The 21,060-nt window shown below is 42.3% G+C and overlaps 3 protein-coding genes across 3 annotated transcripts in view; 2 read left to right on the top strand and 1 right to left on the bottom strand.

The window, feature by feature from the left end:
* Nucleotides 1-4,674, top strand: part of LOC120435259 (alpha-2-macroglobulin-like) — a 73,870-nt gene extending 69,196 nt beyond the window's left edge. Inside the window, exon 18 of the mRNA XM_039604477.1 lies at nt 4,112-4,674. Coding sequence (XP_039460411.1) covers nt 4,112-4,200 — 89 coding nt within the window. The 3' untranslated portion in view covers nt 4,201-4,674. The remainder of the gene's footprint in view (nt 1-4,111) is intronic.
* On the top strand, nt 1,581-3,082 carry LOC116335005. The gene is made up of 2 exons (XM_031758590.2): nt 1,581-2,198; nt 2,692-3,082. The coding sequence occupies exons 1-2, from the start codon at nt 1,689-1,691 to the stop codon at nt 2,815-2,817; spliced, it is 636 nt and encodes a 211-aa protein (XP_031614450.1). The 5' UTR covers nt 1,581-1,688; the 3' UTR covers nt 2,818-3,082.
* A 2,983-nt stretch (nt 4,675-7,657) lies between the features above and the next one.
* LOC120438040 (ribonuclease inhibitor-like) overlaps nt 7,658-21,060 on the bottom strand; it is a 265,601-nt gene continuing 252,198 nt past the window's right edge. Inside the window, exons 5-6 of the mRNA XM_039608504.1 lie at nt 8,220-8,393; nt 7,658-7,907 (exon numbers count right to left, since the gene is read on the bottom strand). Of these exons, the coding sequence (XP_039464438.1) occupies nt 7,805-7,907; nt 8,220-8,393 (277 nt within the window). The 3' untranslated portion in view covers nt 7,658-7,804. The remainder of the gene's footprint in view (nt 7,908-8,219; nt 8,394-21,060) is intronic.

The raw sequence follows: 21,060 nt of genomic DNA, 5'->3' as shown, positions 1-21,060 counted from the left end.
TTTTGGTTGGAGAGAGACAAAACCTGCAGCTCAGAATCTAGCACAAAAAAGACGTAAACACAGAGCAGACCCGATGCATCAGAATCGCTGAGCTCTGTCAGCGTGTCCGTGTTCGGGTCATCGGGTGAGAAAGCCGAGAAAGACAAAGCTGATTCTGATGCGTCGGGTCCGCTCTGTGTTCACGTCAGGGGTCCCCAATCCCAGTCCACGAGGGCCGGTGTCCCTGCAGGTTTTAGATGTGTGCTTGATCCATCACAGCTGATGTAAATGGCTAAATGACCTCCTCAACATGTCTTGAAGTTCTCCAGAGGCCTGGTAATGAACTAATCATGTGATTCAGGTGTGTTGACCCAGGGTGAGATCTAAAACCTGCAGGGACACCGGCCCTCGTGGACTGGGATTGGAGACCCCTGGTTTACGTCTTTGTGTGGAATCCGTTAATGAATTGATATCGCTTTATTCAAGCTACTCACCTCTCTCTTCCACCTGCACTTTCAACTGGACCACGGCCAATCAGAGAGGTCCCGCCCCTGACTATCTCTGATTGGTTTAGTCCACGATAGGGGCATAATGTGTGTCTGTTGTTGACCACACGGAGAGTTGCAGAGATTTGTTTTTGTTTTTGTTACCCGAACAGTTGGTCTCACCGGTGCGACCAAATATTTTTTTTTAGTCGCACCACTGAAAAATTTTGGTCACACTCTGGAGCCCTGCATTCCACATAGCAAAATTTGTATGGCCTGGATCTGATGCACACAATGTGCTTACACATGGCCCACATACCACAAAGAATGATGGCCCTTTGGTGGCCCAGATTTGGTTTGCCAAATGTGGCCCACACATGGGCAGGACACAAGGCCAGTTGCAGACACACTGGTGGTCCTGTGCTGGTCCATGTGTGGAATACCTCTGACAAACCTGATCTGGACCACCAAAGGGCCATCATTCTTTGCGGTATGTGGACCATGTGTAAGTTGTGTGGAGCCACAGGCCAGTTGTAGACACATGTGCTGGCCCAGAACAGTTTCAGCTCTGGCCCCAGATATCAGCCTAAAGTGTACCTTAATCAAGATATGTAATAACAACATGTGCCAGAACATGCAAAACAGTGCAAAAGTAACATGACAAAACTCTGTTCAGTGAAAGGACTAACTCTTCTATAGCACTTTTCTAGTGTCCCAGCTTATTTGAAGGGCTATACACAACATGCCACAGTCACCCAATCACACACTTCCTGTAAATTACGTGCTTTCTAATTACAATCATACGCATTCACACTTGACATGCAGACTGGAGGAGCCAGGAATCAAACCACTAACTTTGCGATCAATAGATGACCTGCTCTACCTCCTGAGCTACAGCCACCCGCTGGCAAACATGAGTAAACTATCACTAGGTTTTGGATAAAGTGCACACTCACAAACCTGTCAAACATGCATTTGAAACGTTGGCTACTATAGCAGTATAGTATTGCAACATGGCATTTGGGTCTTCTAACTAAAATAGGAACATAAATAGTGTCATCATTGCCTGACCTGGCCCACATCTGGTTGACATACACCCTGCTATGACACCGATCAGTCAGAAGTGCCAGCTTGATCGCAGATCCGGGCCAGACCTGTTTCCTATGGGCCTGGGCCAAATAAACCACACCACAATCGAGCCAGCTATGGCATGCCATCACATAGATGGTTGCTGAGACACGTTTCTGGCAGAAAGAGCTGCAGGAACAGACCGAGCGCCACCTGGAAAGGATCAGGGATCTGGTAGCACAGCTGTGGGCCTGGGCACCACTCCCACAGGTGTATCGCGATGGTGGTGAAGCGGTGGAGGAGCTGCGTGGGGCACCTCAGCACCTGGAAAGTGTAGACAAACCATGCGAGGGTCTGTGCCGGCTGGAGGAGGGAGAGAAGCCGGGTGAAAGGCTACTCCTGCAAGAAGAAGTGGAGGAGAAGCTGCCAGAGGTAGAGAAGTCGCTACGGGAAGGTCTGCTCCAGCCGGGAGCAGTGGAGGAGACACTCCAGCCGGAGGGGGATGAGGCGCGACAGGGTCCGTGGCCACTGGAGGGGCAGAAGTCACCCCATCTGGAAGTGCAGGAGGTGTGCAAGGGTTCGTTCCAGCTGGGAACGGTGGAGCAGCCACTCCAGCCGGATGTGGAGGAGGTGAACGAGGGTCCGCACCAGCTGGAAGCGGTGATGGTGATTTAAAATACACGCCTATGATTGTGACAATTTTATGAATATTTGAAGTCAGTAATGTATCCACAAACACAATAAGCTGAAAATCTATGCATGCTGCTTTGTTTTCAGTCCTGAATATCACGCCGCAAGCAAGATTCACTGCACTGTTAATGTTAGCTATGTTATTTTACTGTCTCTGTTCGGTGGTGTCGAGCCAAACGGACTTTAACGTGTGTTTGAACGAGCTGATGGTTCACTGGTTAAGCTAAAAGAAAGGTGCTTTATTCATAGGAGTGACACATGTGGCCACTGTACCAGCTGGGAACTCTTCTTGTTTAGTACTCGTAATAACACAAACAGGAAATACTGCTTCTCTGTTGCTGTCTTGTAGCAGTGTATACACCTGAGACTGTCATCTGTCTGTTTGTCCTGCACTCTCTCTCCTTTTTTTCTTTCTCTCTGATTGTTTCATAAGAGTATGAACATGTATACTTGTGTTTGAATCCTGCAGATTATCACACATTTAATATCCATTTGTGACAACTGCAAGTGTCCAGAGTCGGGACAGACTGAAGAACCCACTGCTGCACATCATCTGCGAGGCTTTGCACCCCTGATTATCCACCAGGAAAAGTGAAGGACTGCTAGAAAAGTTTAAAATAACTGTCTGTGCTGAATCTCATTGAGGTAATGTTATAATAATTGTATCACTTCACTGTTTTCAGTGTGGGAGAAAGTACTCAGGGCCTTCAAGTTAAACACTATGAAAGTTTTATATTCAGAAACTTAAACTATGTAAGTATCAGCAGCAGAATGCACCTAAAAATAAATGTTTGTTTCAGTTCTATGAAGCTTTGAGTATTTTGGATTAGTAGCACTGCTGTGTTTGTTGCATCATATTGCTGTCATTGTTTATATGCTTTATATATTCTGAGGTAAGTTTATCTATAGTGTTACATCATATTCTATAAGGATGTTATGTGTTTGTATACTTTCTGCCCAGTTTGACCCATTTAGCAGAAGTCAGCCTGTTTAAGGCTCTGATATCTATTCTGTATGACTTAAAGCAGTTATGACATGCTCTGATTTTCTCACCCAATAAAGGAATATTTCATATATCATTCTACTCTTCATTCTACCAGAAACAGTTTTCACAGCTCGTACATTTTCTTTTTACACATATATGTAAGCATTGAGCCAAATGTAATAATGCCAACATATTAAAAGAACAATATTTGTCTCTTATATATAATACATCTGTATATACACTGTCAAAGATACTTGTCTTTGAGTGAAGATTTAAGGTGATAGGACATATAAATAACTGCAACATATAAAAACAAACAAATGAACAAAAAATATTGGCCTTCATTTCTGTCAAAAATGCTATATGAAATGCTTCCAGCGGTTAGTATCATGGTTGCTAGGCAACCTGAGCAGTGAAACGAAGGCTACACCATCCCATTTCACAAGCCTCGCACTTCCGGGCTTCTCGGTCTTCGCAGGAGGACGCGGCCCACATTGATGCAGCCCCTGTAATGGGAAACAGCCCTTCTCAGTACTACCAACCCTCAGTGAACATACAGAATTCTTCTGTTTTGCTCAATGTTTTACTTCATGTTTGCTATGATGCTGCACACTGAAAGCGGCTTCATGAACAAACATACAGCTACTCCCACAGCTTCAAAATTTAGATTCCAGCTGAGCCCAGATTGAAGCTGATGTGTAAGTTAAATACCAAACATCTGGAATCACACATCTGTCTGCTTTCTGGGTGTTTGGTGGCTAATCTAAGCTGATATCATTTCGTCTTTGTCATATTGCTGACATTACTAGACTAGTCAGACCATCTTTCTGCAGCCTTCTTCAGGCCAATCAGCCTCCATTCCACAAACTTTAAATCTCACGGCTCATCTGTCTTTCTCCTGCAGACTCCTTCTTCCAACCCACCTCCTGCACATCTCTCCACCTTTCCCATGTTACTCAGGCTCCATCCAAGCCTCCATCTTCATCTCCATGACCAGCGTCTAGACTTCGGGGGTCCTGCCTAATCCTTCTCACTGATAGGAATCCATTCAACTGTCAATGGCCATCAGAGTCCAATCACCAAACAGCTGGACTGAATTCTGTTAATCAATGAATCCTGTTGAGTTCAGCATACTTATCTCCCCTTATTTGTTAGGTTGGATATCTCTGGGATGGTTTGATAGCTCCTTCAAGGACAGGGACTCCGGTCATAGAATAGGCACAGAGGGTTAGTTCCAGATCTACTTTAATGAGTCTTAATCGGGTGAACCAGAGGTAAGTATCATGGCAAATAACAAACCAGCTGAAGGTAGTTGACAGTGATCACACAATTACCCAGAGACACACTAAACCATCTGCTGAAGTTTGATCTGCTGATGTGGAACAAATTTATGTCACAGAGCAGTGGTGGCTGCTGCCTCAACACACTGAGGAGGACAGAAGGAAAACCCAGTCATGGACAGATTTCACATTATTTGGCTCCTTAACACTAGAATTACTGAGCCTTTTTTCCCTGGTGCAAGTCCCTACTACTAGATTTACTGGCCTGCGCAGATTTGCGTAAATTCCCCCCGACCTTAACACCTCTTGGCACCCCGCTGAGATTTTCACAGGTCGTCAGCTCCATTGTTCTCCTGCTTTTGTTGTGCAAACACACCTCCCCAACCCCTAACCATGAGAGATTCAAGTTTTTCCTTCCTGCAAGGCTACTTTCCTTCCTTACCTGCCTGCATGCCTGTCCATAAACATATATACACAGAGTTGTACATATATTTATATATTTATATAGCCACACCTTATATAATTGAATGCATAAAGTCTAGTTATACACACAGACACATCTATATCATATATACACACACACATATATATATATATACACACACACATATATGTGTGTGTGTGTATATGATATAGATGTGTCTGTGTGTATAACTATGTATGTATGTATGTATGTATGTATGTATGTATATATATATATATATATATATATATATATATATATATATATATATATATATATAAAATGTTTGTATAGTGCACTTTCTATACCGTGCTCTGTCCACTTTTTGCAATGACAATGCAGATTTTCCACTTGTGGGACAAATAAATGCAGATTTGCTGTGTGTGTGTGTGTGTGTGTGTGTGTGTGTGTGTGTGTGTGTGTGTGTGCGCAACATTGGCATTTGTTTACTCAGATCCAAGGCAGGCCAAACCTCTGTGTTACAACCTACATACAAAAGACAGACATTCACAATATATGGGTACACAAGTCTGTTTTATTTCAAAGTGTTTCAAACTTTACAGGGTTTGCAGACCCAGTGTCCATCATCCTGCATTTGGCACAGGTGAATTTCTTACATGTTGCACAGGTAAATCTGCTGCGATTCCTGTTGCAGCTCTCTTGCACCTGGCACTGTGTTGTCTTTACAGTCCCTGGCACAGCACCTGCCTCTGTGCTAAGATTTCCTTGTGTTGCATGAATCGGCAACGAAGTTGCTGAGCTAGAAGACGAGAAACAATCTTCTTTTGCCTGTCCACCCTGTACATGCCTTGTACAAAATGTAGGCATTCACTGCCGCCAGGTCCAGCATATTGTAGAAAACCGCTACTGGCCACCTGCGTGTTGCTGATCTTACAGAATACATCCGTGCCATTTGGTCCAACACGTCTACACCACACTGTAAAAAGCAGAGCGAGAGAGTCATGAGTATATGTTTTTTTCTATAGGCCTGTATAGCACACATCAGAAAACATTGTAGCACTGGTGTAAATTGTACACACATTCACATACCTTCATGTGGTTGTAGTCTGTGATCGTGTTGGGTTTCCTCTTTCTGCCGTCACCGATCGTCACGTCTTGGTGCATGGAACTTAGAACACACACAGTCTTGGTTTTTTAGGTGCATAAATTGTCAAGGAGACACTGCCACTTCTAAGCACTGAAGTGGAGAATACCTCTCGCTTTGCAGTATCTTTTGCAAGTTGAGGAAGTTCACGCGGACTTTATTCACCATGCCCAGTAATGTTGTTTTTGCGCTGCAGCAGTCTGTGCGACAGTGACAGTGAAGTAAAGAAATTGTCCACAGACATTTCTTCCATCATCCAAAAACGGCTCCATCAGTTTCATGACCACGTTCTCTGCCAGCCTCTCTCCCTTCTGACGACTGGGGTCCTTTCCCAAGTAAGGAGATGCACTGCAGACATATTTGGTGTCCAAACCGTGGCCATCCAGAACTTGATCCCAAATTTGTCTGGCTTGGTTGCAATATACTGGGTGAATGGACAACGAACCTTGGTAGGGAACAGCTGTTCATCTATGGTCATGTGTTCCCCTGGAGTGAAACTCTTAGCACAGTTCTCGTTGAAGCGTGTCCAGATGTCGGAGATCGCTGCAAATTTGTCTGTTTTCACCCGTTCTGCCCGCGTGTCCCTGTCATCAAATCGAAGGTGTTGCATAATTGAAATGAATCTATCTCGGGCATTGTCTCTTTGATTAGTGGCACCAGAAAACTTTCTGACCAGCAATCCACAATGGCACCAACAGGACACATGATTGCTCTTACAAACAGGATTGAAATGAATGCCATAAGTTCATGAACTTAAAGCATAAAGTCTAGTTATACACACAGACACATCTATATCATATATATACATATATATATATATATATATATATATATATACACACACACACACACACGTAGATAGATAGATATGTGTGTGTGTGTGTGTGTGTATACATACACCAATATTTTTGAATACACGTGTCCATATTTATGTTTCCAGATTGTTTGTATAGTGCACTTTCTATACTGTGCTCTGTCCAGCTTTTTTTTTGCAATGACAATGCAGATTTTCCACTTGTGGGACAAATAAATGCAGATTTGCTGTGTGTGTGTGTGTGTGTGTGTGTGTGTGTGTGTGTGTGTGTGTGTGTGTGTGTGTGTGTGTGTGTGTGTTTGTGCAACATTGGCATTTGTTTACTTAGATCCAAGGCAGGCCAAACCTCTGTGTTACAAACCTACATACAAAAGACAGACATTCACAATATATGGGTACATTAAGTCTGTTTTATTTCAAAGTCTTTCAAACTTTGAAACGAACCTTGGTAGGGAACAGCTGTTCTCTACCAAGCATTTCTTGCAGCTGGCAACAACGGTCGTGCATTCAGTATAGTTGTGACTTCCGCAAAAAATGGTCAAAATCTCATAAGTTGAAGCATTTCTACCAGGCATTTCTGAAAGTTGTAACACAGAGGTTTGGCCTGCCTTGGATCTGAGCAACTCTGAGTGAGCAAATGCAAATGTGCCAGGCCTCAAGGACAATGGGTGGTTTGCACAACAAAAGCTGTAGGAGAAACAAGCTGACGACCTGTGAAAATCTCAGCAGGGGTGCTTAACACCTCGGGACTTGCACCAGAAAATAAAAAAGCCAGTAATTCTAGGGGGTATTGGGTTTAGGGAAGTTACGCAAATTTGCGCAGGATAGTAAATCTAGTGTTAACTCAAAGTCAAAGCTGTCAAAGCTCAGAGGAGAGACTTCATCTGCAGATTTTTTACATTTATACTAAAATCACACTTTAACATTAGTGAGCATTACCCAGCATGCTGTGCAGCAGTGTCCGTTTGTAAATGTGCAATAATTCCTGTTCCAAACTGTTTCTGTTTCACAGATTGCATGTGTGTCGTGCCCTTTGACCTGCTGAAGAGAGTCAGCTGTGGATTATTCATTGATGTGTTTAATACTTAGAACTGTGAGAAGGAATGCTACACAGTTAATCAGGGTTCCCTCTCTCTGAATTAGGAAAGGTCGGCATGCCTTTCCTAATTCAGGAAATGTGAACATTGTTCTGCTACAGTCATTAGACTTAACCAGAGAAGAAGAAAATAGACTTTACCATGAAGATCCTCAGTGTGGATCAGTATAATATCGGCCTGATGTCTGCAGTTTAGTGTCAGCACAACTTTCACATCATATTCATCTCAGGACAACTAAAACATGGTGACTGACCTCAGAGTTTCAAGTCCACATCCTGGACTCTCCAGAAAACCACATAACTGCTTTACTCCTGAATCATACAGGTTGTTTCTCCACAGCTCCAGCTCTCTCAGATGGGAGGGGTTGGAATTCAGTGCTGCTGCCAGATAATCACAGCTGATCTCTGACAAACCACAGCTCCTCAATCTATATAACGAATGAAAGATGTAAATTTATAAGACAAAGTGTGAGCTTGAAATCATTCAGTGTTTCATAATCTGTTCAGAGTTGAAGAAGCTTCAGAATGTAGAAGTTTAGAAAATGGAAACTCCAAAAAGCTGAAGCCAATAGGAAGCAGCTTCAAACACAAGAGAAAAAAACAATGAATTTTTCACATTAAAGTCATACATTTTTAACAAGAGTGTTTTAAAGACAGCGCCACTGATGATCATCTTCTGCTCGGTAAAACTTCAGTTTCCACATGTGAGTGTTAATGATGCTGATCACTAACCAGAGCAGACGTCTGTGACTGTCCAACACTGTCTCCTTAAGAAGAGCGCACGTCACAGATATTACACTGGACTCAATGTCACAGCGTTTCCTGTCTTGTTGGAGTTGTTCTACAGCAGCCTAGCAACAGACGTTTCATCCTCATCAGTCATTGGAAGTGTTTTTAACGTTGCGTGTGATGAACCACAGCCCTGACAGGAAGTCTGCTGACTCAAACAAAACAAACTATCTCATTTTTGTCTTTGACCACATGGGGGTGCTCTGCACTGTTGGTGGATTTGTATTCAGGGTGTTTGGGCCGGTCCAGTTTTTACTGAAATGTTTCTTCATTCAAATCTCCAAAGAAGATAATATAATATAATCATTGAAATCACAGTTATCTCCTGTTTTATATCAGACGCACACAAGTCCAAGACGAAAGGAGTGGCACAGAACACCGTCCTTCAAACCTGGATTACAAACTGAGGTTAAAGGTCGATGATGTCATCCAGATACAGTTTCTAACAGTCAGCTGGCAGCCGTCAGGGCTGGAGATTCATCACTGTTTAGCTGATGATTCTGTGTTGACCACACAGGACAGAGGCTTTCAGCAGCATGTGATCAGAGTAATCACTGTTTTCCATGGTTACTGCACTCCAATGAAAAGGACTTACTTTTGGCTGTGTATTTGGCTTTCTCAACTCAGGGGCTGCATCCTTCAAGGCTGCATTTGAAGGCTGACTACGTCACAGCCAAGCAACACAGGCTGTCCGAATTTGAAGGCTGCTCCAAATGCGACTGACAAATCTGTTCCCCGAATTTCAAGGAATGGGTCAGGTGTATCTTTTGTGGCCCAACCAACAATTTCTTGTGGCTGGAGATTCATCACTGTTTAGCTGATGATGCTGTGATGACCTCATCTCTCCTGGTTGGAGCTCAGAGGGATCAATGATTTGTAAAAGGAGCTGATGGCATCACCATCTCAGGGCAGACTGCTGAACATGAGCAAGCAGGTTTCTGATGGAGCTTTTAATGCACCACACTAAATTACTGCCATGCCTCCTCTGATTGGTGGAGTTTCACTGAGTAAGTGTTTTACTTTGTAGGTTTCCTTCTTCCTATGTTCTTCAGCTCTTTGTATCTGTTAATGTCCTCATTATACTTTGTTTTTAATTGATTTTATTCACAACATTTCAATTGAAACTCTTCCAGTGGCTTTTAACCTTTTTAACCTTTTTTCCCACTTTTCTTCTGATTTCATCCCAACTCTTAAGCGCAGCATGTTTTTAATTTCACTGTTGAATCCATTCAGCAGATCCAGATCACTGAGACATGTGATCGTTCATCTCCAATCAGATTTGAGGAGGCTGGAGCCACACAGGACAGAGGCTTTCAGCAGCATGTGATCAGAGTAATCAGTGGATTCCATGGTTACTGCACTCCAATGAAAAGGAATTCCTGTTTGATATGATGCTGCACACTAAAAACAGCTTCATGTTCATCAATGAATCCTGTTCAGTTCATCATAATGATCTCTCCTTATTTGTTAGGTGTGATATCTCTGGGATGGTTTGATAGCTCCTTCAAGAACAGGGACTCCGGTCATAGAATAGGCACAGAGGGTTAGTTCCAGATCTACTTTAATGAGTCTTAATCGGGTGAACCAGAGGTAAGTATCATGGCAAATAACAAACCAGCTGAAGTTAGTTGACAGTGATCACACAATTACCCTGTCATGGTCTGGGTGTGTGGCTGTAAAATTCCATTGACGGTCAGGACCTCCCTGGTATCCACCCATGGGCAGGGCCTACAGCCTCCCTCACCTGAAGCTGATTGAGGCAATCCGGTTGGAGATTTAAGCTGCTTGCTGACACTACTTCCTCGCCAGTTTGTCAACTACCCTATGTTGGTAACCAGGCCTCACGCTTCATGTTCATGAATCTCAAGTGCTCTACTAACCTTGTAATCTCGTGTTCTAGTTACTCCAGGAAAACTCCATCACACTGAACCACTCGTCTTGGAAATCTGGTTAACCCGCGTGCTTTCGGAATCATCTCCTTGCCTCACCTGCCTGCCCTCTTGCCCTTACACCACCTCGGGACCTTCACCAGTCAGGACAGCTGCCACACACCACCTAACCCACCTGGACCGCACCACCTCTCCCTCAAAGCTTCCATCTCCCACCTGCACAGTAAGATGAAGATTTTCATAGCTTCCACCCTCTCCAGAACTCCTCATTGGCTACCGCTCTAACACTGCTCTCCTCTCTTCCAGTACGTACCTAATTACCAGCCAGCTGCCGCTGCTTTCTTGGACCTGTCCCCTTGCTTATCCCTCTCCCCTGGCCAAGACCCTCACGCCCCATGTATCAAGCCTTAAATCAAGTACTAACGTAAACGTAATTTTGGTGTTAGTTAATAAACCTTTGTTAAACCCTTTACTCTGCCTCCGCCTTGGGTTTTCTGCAGGTGAGTTTGATTTTTGGTGCTCTGCCTCTGGTCGTTTTGTGACATACCCGGAGACACACTAAACCATCTGCTGAAGTTTGATCTGCTGATGTGGAACAAATTTATGTCACAGAGCAGTGGTGGCTGCTGCCTCAACACACTGAGGAGGACAGAAGGAAAACCCAGTCATGGACAGATTTCACATTATTTGGCTCTTTAACTCAAAGTCAAAGCTGTCAAAGCTCAGAGGAGAGACTTCATCTGCAGATTTTTTACATTTATACTAAAATCACACTTTAACATTAGTGAGCATTACCCAGCATGCTGTGCAGCAGTGTCCGTTTGTAAATGTGCAATAATTCCTGCTCTAAACAGTTTGTTTTACAGATTACTGTGTGCAGTGACCTCTGATACAGTCAATGGACTAAAGCAGAGAAGAAGAAAACCGACTTTACCATGAAGATCCTCAGTGTGGATCAGTATAATATCGGCCTGATGTCTGCAGTTTAGTGTCAGCACAACTTTCACATCCTATTCATCTCAGGACAACTAAAACATGGTGACTGACCTCAGAGTTTCAAGTCCACATCCTGGACTCTCCAGAAAAGCACACAGCTGCTTCACTCCTGAATCCTGCAGCTTGTTGAAGGTCAGGTCCAGCTCTCTCAGATGGGAGGGGTTAAACTTCAGCGCTGCAGCCAGATAATCACAGCTGATCTCTGACAAACCACAGCTCCTCAATCTGTTTAACGAATGAAATATGTAAGTTTATTAGAGAAAGTGTGTGTTTGAAATCATTCGATGTTTCATCATCTGTTCAGAGCTGAAGAAGGTTCAAAATGTAGAAGTTTAGAAAATGGAAACTCCAAACAGCTAAAGGCAACAGGAGGCAGCTTCGAACAAACACAACAGGAGAACAAACTCATAATGTTTCACATTAAAGTTGTATATTTATCATAAAAACATGACAGACTTGAAAAAGTCATGTTTTCTCATTCAAGGAACCATGTGGCTTCACTTTTAAGGTGAAGTGTGAAAGAAATTGACATATTTGAAGTCCACAACACCTTTTTCCAGTCACATTATTAAAGCAGACAACCTATAAGCTCATTTTCATTCCAACTAGAAAAATTTGCATTTCCTGCGAAAATGCTGTGTGGATGCCTTAACGCTGAAGCTGTCTGCTGAAAAGTTGCATGGTGGTGAAAAAAAAAAAACATGTCACCCTGAGCAGGATTCGAACCCCGCCCTCCGGGGCTCAAGGCGACAACTCATCTCACTGTGCCAAACTCACTCTCACAAGGAAAGAGATGGAGAGACTGACAATTATGGTGGAATGAGCAGAAGCTGCTGAGGATTGTGCTGATAAGAGGTGAAAAGGCTGAAAATTTTGCAGAAAAGAGGTGACTCAGTAGAATTTCTGCAGAAAAGAGGGAAAGAAGCAGAACGTTGCACTGAAAAGAGGTGAATGAGCAGAATTTTGGCTGAAAAGAGGCAGAAGGTTCTGTATGTAGAAAAAGAAACACTGTTGAACCATGTGTGAAATAAATAAAGAAATGAAATGAAAGAACAACCTGGTTCTGCTCAAATTCACCAATCAGAGGTACTGCCTCTGTCTACTTCATCAGGCTGTGTACTTGTTACTGCCATGGAGCGTTAACAAGAATCTGAGGTCCATATTAGAAAAGCTGCTAAAATCATAAAACTTTGCAGAATTGTAATAAATTAGCAATATAAATTACAGGTCTGTGATAGTGTATAAATTTGTAGTGAAAAAAAAACAAACATGTGGACCAAGGTGGGATTGAACCCACGACCTTTGAGCTGCAGAGCCGTGTCATTACTGATTGCGCCACCTGGAAAGGGGGCGGCGGTCTGAAAGACAGAGACTTGACCAGTCAGAATTAGATCGCGGTGAGAGGCGAAAAACGCCGTTTTTTGGTGTTACAAAACGTCGTGTAACTCAAAAACTATGTGGGATAGAAGCATAATTCTTGTACTGGGTGAATCAGCGGACTTTGGTGAACTTTCACTGCGATTTTCATAGCTCTTGTACCTCCGTCGCGGAGATATGACGAGAGAAGAAACGGCTTCATTTCCAGAGTTTGAAGAGTGAGAGAAGGACAGATTTCCGCCCCTCAAACAAACGTAATTCATTGCTCAACGGTAAGATAATTGTAAAAACTGATTCCACTGTGAGTGTCAGCAGTGTCTGAAGTTATATTGGCACAAGCCTCATGTCCTAACTTTGCTTTGTTAAGGAGATATGGCGATTTGAAAATGCCTCCCGTTACAGAATTTCAGCTCTGAATTTCAAAACCTCCCCATAGACTTTGAATGGGGAGTTGTCAGACCTTGTGTCACTTCGAGGCAAATTGCGAAAAAACGGTAAATCTCACAATAAAGATAGTGACATTGTCTGAAAGCCAGCAAAAATACTTACGTTTTGATGTATAATTTGTGGGGGTTGAGTGGAAATTGAGCGAGTAGCAAGAAGTTGTTCAGCCATGAAGAGAAAATTCAGAACAGACCAGCGCTCACTCTGAGTTAATTGAATAGCAACCATAGCAACGCATGTATTTTCTGAAAAATCACAATTTTGCAACTGAAAACTTAAAGAGGTATAAGATTAAAACGGCAGAAGGTCTGAAAAAGCTGAATAAGACAGGAATAGCCCAATACTTTGAGAACATTTTAAAGTTTGAATGGGGTTTCTAGGTGAAAGTATGAGGAAGTAGTTAAGTTTCAAAAACAAGCAAGTTTTAGCAGAATTGTGGAAGTTTTCCATTCATTTCAATGGGACACAAAAAGTGTAATATTTTAAAAAGTGTAATAGTAATAAACACCAAAGGTCATAGCTGGAATTAGCAGAAATAGCAGAACAGTTTAGAGTTTGAACGGAGAAAATCAGCTGAAAACTGAGGGAGTAGTTAAGTGCCGAAAAACGGGGGAGCAACTTGAAGAATAAAGTTTAAAGAGAAACAGGAACTCAATAGTGTGGATGCCTGAGGCAGTTAAACTTAAAGAAGTTTAACTGTTAACTGAAAGAAATGTTGCCATAAGCGGGATTTGAACCCGGGCCTCCCAGTCTGAGAACGGATGCTTATCTCACTGAGCTAAAACACAGCTCAAACCGGCAAGGAAAACTAGTGACCCCACTGATAATGTGGCAGAAATGGGCAAAAATATTGCATAAAAAATTCAATATCTCAAAAATTATAGAAGTTATGAGCACCAAAAGTCATAGCAGGAAAGAGCAGAAAGAGCAGAATTTTTTAAAGTTTGAATGGCGAAAATCGGATAAAAACTGTGGGAGTAGTTAAGTGCCAAAAAATGTACGGAAGCAACTAGAATATGGTGGAATAAAGAACTAGAAAAATTTGCATTTCCTGCGAAAATGCTGTGTGGATGCCTTAACGCTGAACCTGTCTGCTGAAAAGCTGAAAAAGATGAAAAGTTGCAAAAAGTTGTATGGTGGTGAAAAAAAAAATGTCACCCTCAGCAGGATTTGAACCTGGCCCTCCTGGGCTAAAGGCAGCTACTCATCTTACTGAGCCAAACTCATTCGCCAAATGAAGAGGTGGAGAGACCGATAATTTTGCTGAAATGAGCAGCAGCTGCCGAGAATTGTTCTGATAAGAGGTGAAAAGGCTGAAAATTTTGCAGAAAAGATGCGCCGAAAAGAGATGAATCAGCAGAATTTCTGCTCAAAAGAGTTTTTTCTGAAAACAGCTGAGATTTGTGCTAATAAGAGGTGAAAAGGCTGAAAATTTTGCAGAAGAGGTGAATAAGCAGAATTTGGGCTGAAAAGAGGTGAAAAAAATGAAAATTTTGCTGAAAAGGGGTGAAGAAGCTAAAGTATACCAAATCAAAGTATTTGTGCCAAAACATAGTGTTTCTGCCATATTGTGGTACTACTACATTACAACATGAATACGGATTAAAGATGAAAGAAACTGGCAACAAATTCCTCCACTACAAACCAGTCTGATACCACTTCTTTGCAGTGTTCACGTTTACTAAGGCACTACCCAAAAGGCGCCACAAGAGGGCACTCCAACACAACAGATGACCTATGTACACTGATGCACTTAGTAACAGTCAGCCTCCTTGAATTGGCAGAAATACTGTGATGTTGCAGACATAGTATGATTGCGCCACCTGGACAGGGGGCGGGTGTCTGAAAAACAGATTGATGACCAGTCAGAATTAGATCGCGGTGAGAGGCGAAAAACGCCGCTTTTTGGAGTTACAAAACGTCGTGTAACTCAAAAACTAGGAGGGCTAACAGCATAATTCTTGTACTGGGTGAATCAGCGGACTTTGGTGTACTTTGACTGCAATTTTCATTGCTCTTTGTCCCTCTGTCGCGGAGATATGACGAGAGAAGAAACGGCTTCATTTTCGGAGTTTGAAAACTGAGAGGAGGACAGATTTCCACCCCTCAAACAAACGTAATTCATTGCTCAACGGTAAGATAATTGTAAAAACTGCTTCCACTGTGAGTGTCAGCAGTGTCTGAAGATATATTGGCACAAGCCTCATGTCCTAACTTTGCTTTGTTAAAGAGATATGGCGATTTGAAAATGCCTCCCGTTACAGAATTTCAGCTCTGAATTTCAAAACCTCCCCATAGACTTTGAATGGGGAGTTTCAAAAACAAACAAGTTTTAGCAGAATTGTGGAAGTTTCCCATTCATTTCAATGGGACAAATTAAAGGAAAAAAGTGTAATATTTTAAAAAGTATAATAGTAATAAGCACCAAAAGTCATAGCTGGAATTAGCCGAAATAGCAGAACAGTTTAGAGTTTGAACTGAGAAAATCGGCTGAAAACTGAGGGAGTAGTTAAGTGCCGAAAAACGGGGGAGCAACTTGAAGAATAAAGTTTAAAGAGAAACAGGAACTCAATAGTGTGGATGCCTCCAGCATCCACACAATAAAGAGAAACAGGAAAACAATAGTGTGGAAACCCTTTGAGGGCATCCACACAACAAGTCATCTTCTGACCTGGACTAACAACACTGGTCTCTATATGCAGCTGGCTGTGAGACCAGTGCTCAGGGACCGTCTACAAAGTACAACACTGAAAGAACATCACACACTAATTTGCTTCCAGCACTTTCATACAAACATCTACTGTCATTATTTTCACCAAACTCTGTGGATCCTTTATTGGAAATTCAAATGGGATCAAATGGTCAGACAAAAGAGGGTTATGAGGAAATATGATGAAATGTTGTGTATTAGTGGGTAGTTATTAAATCATTTTCCTCAGAAACCAGACAAAATGATTGACAAACATGTTTTTACAAACTGAACTTTGATCAGCAGGATAACCCTGATGTTTAAAGTCAGCCATATTTGCAAATTTCGCACAACAGTCAAACCCAGTGGTTATTAAGAAACTTCATCATATTATTGTTCAACATGTCCCAGGGTTCATCTGGGATCATTGTAACTTGCAGAACTGCAGCATTTTCTAATGATTAGACTCTAAAGTCAGAATATGATCCTGTCATTTCAACATTGTTATGGAAATTTTAAAATAACCTGCAAACACCTCGGTGAACATGCTTTGAAGTGAGTTTAATATCATATTGCAATATGGAGGGACTCTGGTCCAACACCCAAGCAGTCTCTTACAATGGTTGCTGCGCTCATATCTTATATACACACACAGACAAAGACATTTCACAGCTCTTACATGTTGGCCCTTCTCATGGGGTTGTGGGTTATACCTTCAGCCCCAGCACATCCTTGAAACCTTCTACCCCACAGAGAGTTATGACCTTCCTTCCTGCTTGGTTGTTACCTAAAGATTCACATCCCTGATAAGCAGAAGGAGTCTCACTCTCTGTTTACCGTCTCCCCTGAACTTATAATGGCCTCACTGTGCCAATGTGTAAGTGTGATAGAGCATAAGACCCATTTGTGGTGAACTAGCATATAATTAATGTGAAAGTGATATTACTAATACTAAAGTGATATGGTTAAATATGTGATTAATACAACAGGAAACAAATCTGCTTCCACAATTGCAAATTAAAATAACAGTAAAACATATGGAGATTTCTTTTCTGATTACTGAACATAACATCAACAACATTGTGCACTCAAAAAATTCCCCAAGTTTTGTCCTTCCTGCAATCAGAAGGGAAAAGAAAAAAAAAAGGAAAAAAACAGTTTTACACTTCCTGGTCATCTTAACGCTTACTATCCTCTCCTCTGAGTCTCCACCCTTTGTTCAAAAGATGATAGTTATATAAAGAAACAAAAAAAAAAATGGAATTATATACAGGAACATGAAACAGCTGTTGTTCATCTGCAAAATAAAACTTCAACTTTAGTTACATCAAGTTGTTCACTCATATGAACCTGTTGTTAAGGTAAGGAAGTCTATCATTGTGAGACATATTTCTCCACTTAATCATCATATCCACCTCAAATACAACGAGGGCTTCTACAGACAAAAACATGGCTGTGCCATGGGCTCCCCCGTGTCACCTATTGTAGCCAACCTTTACATGGAGGAAGTGGAAAGGAAGGCTCTTGGCTCTTTTAAAGGAAGAGTACCCAGCCACTGGTACAGATATGTAGACGACACCTGGGTCAAAATCAAGACACAAGAAGTGGAATCCTTCACTGCTCACATTAACGCCGTGGATAAAAACATCAAGTTCACCAGGGAAGACACAAAGGATAACTGTTTGCCTTTCCTGGACTGCGCCGTGCACATTGAAGAGAATGGCAACCTCAACCTCGAAGTTTACCGGAAGCCCACACACATGGACCAGTACCTCCTCTTTGACTCCCATCACCCTCTGGAACACAAACTTGGAGTAATTAGCACCCTACACCACCGGGCAGAACATGTTCCCTCTAAGCCTGAAGGGGAAAAGAAGGAACACACACATGTAAAGGAAGCACTCAAAACATGCGGTTATCTAATTGGGCGTTCATAAAGTCAGCAAAGATGCACAGAAAAGAAGACGAGACACCAGCGAGGGAGGATAAGAAAGACAGACGCAACAACATTGTCATCCCCTATGTATGTGTATCAGAGAAACTCAGGAGAGTTTTCTCCAAGCATGACATCTCAGTGCATTTCAGGCCCAGCAAGACACTCAGACAAAAACTGGTTCACCCGAAAGACAAAACTCCTAAATACAAACTTAACAATTTGGTGTATGCTGTACAGTGCAGCGAGGAATGCCCAGACCTCTACATTGGAGAGACCAAACAGCCACTTCACAAGCGCATGGCACAAAATAGAAGAGCCACCTCCACGGGACAGGACTCAGCAGTTCATCTGCTTCTAAAGGACAAAGGTCACTCTTTGAGGATGTCAATGTTCACGTTTTGGACAGAGAGGACAGATGGTTTGAAAGAGGAGTGAAAGAAGCCATTTATGTCCACTGTGAGTGACCATCTTTAAACAGAGGCTGTGGCTTACGACACCAACTATCTGCCATCTAAAATCCTGTTTGGAGCTCCCTTCCCAGACGCCTTAACGCCCACTCACATCCTGGGCCATCTGACCTCAGGAAATCGCATGATAGGGTGGGGCCAGGTTTCACAATATGCTCACCAGAAACCCTGGCTGATTGTGACCCACATCCATTTTCACACCTTGGCTCATGTGATTAGGAGAGGATCATCAGGGGGTCCTTTTGTCCATCTTTTGGGGGAAAACTCCCACTGGGTTTAAATCTGGGACTCTCCACCATTTGACCTTAGAACTGAAGAAGCTTCTCGGATGACAGGTGAAACGTCTTCAAGCAACTTAAAGAAGTCCAGATGCTTTTCTTTGCAAGCTCCTTAGACTACGATGACCTGGATGACTGAGAACCTTCACAGACAAATCCACCAACCCATGTTTCCCAGTTTAGTAACTGTTTCTTTTATTATAAAAACCCTCATCCACAGCATTGTTAGCAATTGAGGCACACACCTCCAAACATCACACACAATCCTTTCTGCTGGTCTACTTTGCCCCGTCCAGACGTTTTCCATCAAGGCCACAAACATAAGATAACTTGTTAATATTAGTGCTTTTCAACGTCTGGGGTAAAACGCAGAAGTAGCTATGTATTACCACATAGCCACAAAACATTAACCCTTCTGAGCTAAACATACAACAAAGTGATAGATCTTCATTTTCTATCTATGTAGTGTACCATAGCCTTACTGTTCTAGGGCACTTAACCCATCTAAAACAGTTTAAAACTTATCAAAGGCATTTACAATTATCTTACTGTCCCCAAATCAGTCACGCATATTGGGGAACCAACACAATCAATCACATTTTACCTCTAGAAGAAAAACCTCATTCTTTAGGTGCTTCCAGCATGCTTGAGGCCTAACAAAAATCACTCAATGAAATGTGATGAACCCCAAATCCTATTCAGGGTGTCAAACAATGTATCAAAGTTCAGTACACACGTCAAATGAACTCACCCCTGTTTTTACTATGCTTACTCAGACAATGAGGATCTAATGGACTTACGCATCAGAAACTGACATGCTAGTAAAATCAGTCTAGTAACCCTACAAAATGTATACAAGTAATTGTTAGTCAAGTAGCTATAAAACCTGCATACTGTAATTAGTCCAGCTGCTTTTAATCAGGCTCAGGACTCTAAAAACAGTTTGTGATGTTTGGAGAGTCATGTGTCTGTATCATTAGTAAAATGACTAGAAACGTCGCACCAGTGACTACCTTAACTGAACCACCCAGTGAACATTTTCAGCCAAAAACTGCCTGACTGTTTAATTAGGTGTTAACTGTGTTCTCTCGCTGATCCCTCGTAGATGACACAGAGTCTCGCTCTGCCAGTCAGTGAGTGGAGCTTGGCACACTCTTGTTGGCGGAGGGCGCTCTTTCGCTCTCTGTTTCATCACAGCTGTAGGATGAACGGGCAGAGCATGTCATGCACCCTTGCCGAGATCTTTCTAATCCTCCTCTGTGGCTATTACTGTGGTTCTTGAATCTTATCATGATGACTAGCAGGACCCCAAACAGCCTGACCCTCGACCTCAATTGCTTTCTGGGCTGTCTCCCGTCCCTGGAATGGTCCCTGCATCTAGCTGGTTCTCTAAAAAAAAATCTTCTCATCTGTTTCAACCTGACGTTCCCGCTCTGGAACACCTCCTTACTAAAAGAAAAAAAACTTCTAACCATTTTGGAAAACAAATCAGCCATCATCAAACCACATTTTACTCTGAGTTAGATGAACTTTGCTTATGGGTCATTAAAACCCTATCTAAACATGGATGTGCCCCTGTACAGGTTTAATACCTGTATATGAATCACAGAAAAATCAAAGAAACATAGTTTCATGTTAAACCTGGAATCCCTCCTTTTGACACATGGTCTCCTCCATGCATCAACTCACCAAAGAGAATAAAAAAATAAATAAAATATGTATTTTATAACATCAGACTTCTTCTCTGGAGTGGCTTTGCTCCAGGTCTGTAAACCTGTGTGAAAATGAAATCAGCGGGTGTCTGTGAAGGTTCTCAGTCATCCAGGTCATCGTAGTCTAAGGAGCTTAGAAAGAAAAGTGTCTTGACTTCTTTAAGTTGCTTGAAGACGGCAGAAAATGTTTCCTCAATGCCTCAAGGAAAGAAGAAGGAACAAACACATGTAAAGGCAGCACTTCAAACATGTGGTTATCCAGACCTGGCTTTCATCAAGTCAGCAAAGAGGCACAGAAAAGAAGAGCAGACACCAACTAAAGGTAGGATCAAAAAGACAAATGGAACAATAGTGGAACATCCCCTATGTAGCAGATTTGTCAGAGAAACTCAGGAGAGTCTTCTCCAAGTACGACATCCCTGTTTACTTAAAACCCAGCAACACACTCAGACAAAAACTGGTTCATCCAAAAGACAAAATTCCTAAACACAAACTTAATAATGTAGTGTATGCTGTAC

The sequence above is a fragment of the Oreochromis aureus genome, linkage group 3 (assembly GCF_013358895.1).
Source record: "Oreochromis aureus strain Israel breed Guangdong linkage group 3, ZZ_aureus, whole genome shotgun sequence".
Lineage (NCBI taxonomy): Eukaryota > Metazoa > Chordata > Actinopteri > Cichliformes > Cichlidae > Oreochromis > Oreochromis aureus.
Note: the sequence above shows the minus strand (reverse complement) of the source record. Positions and strands in the feature narration are given on the sequence as shown.

Coding starts and splice junctions, on each gene's coding strand:
- LOC116335005 (XM_031758590.2), top strand. CDS start 1,689: ATGGTTGCTGAGACACGTTTCTGGCAGAAAGAGCTGCAGGAACAGACC. Junction 2,199..2,691: donor ACCAGCTGGAAGCGGTGATG/GTGATTTAAAAT, acceptor TGAATCCTGCAG/ATTATCACACATTTAATATC.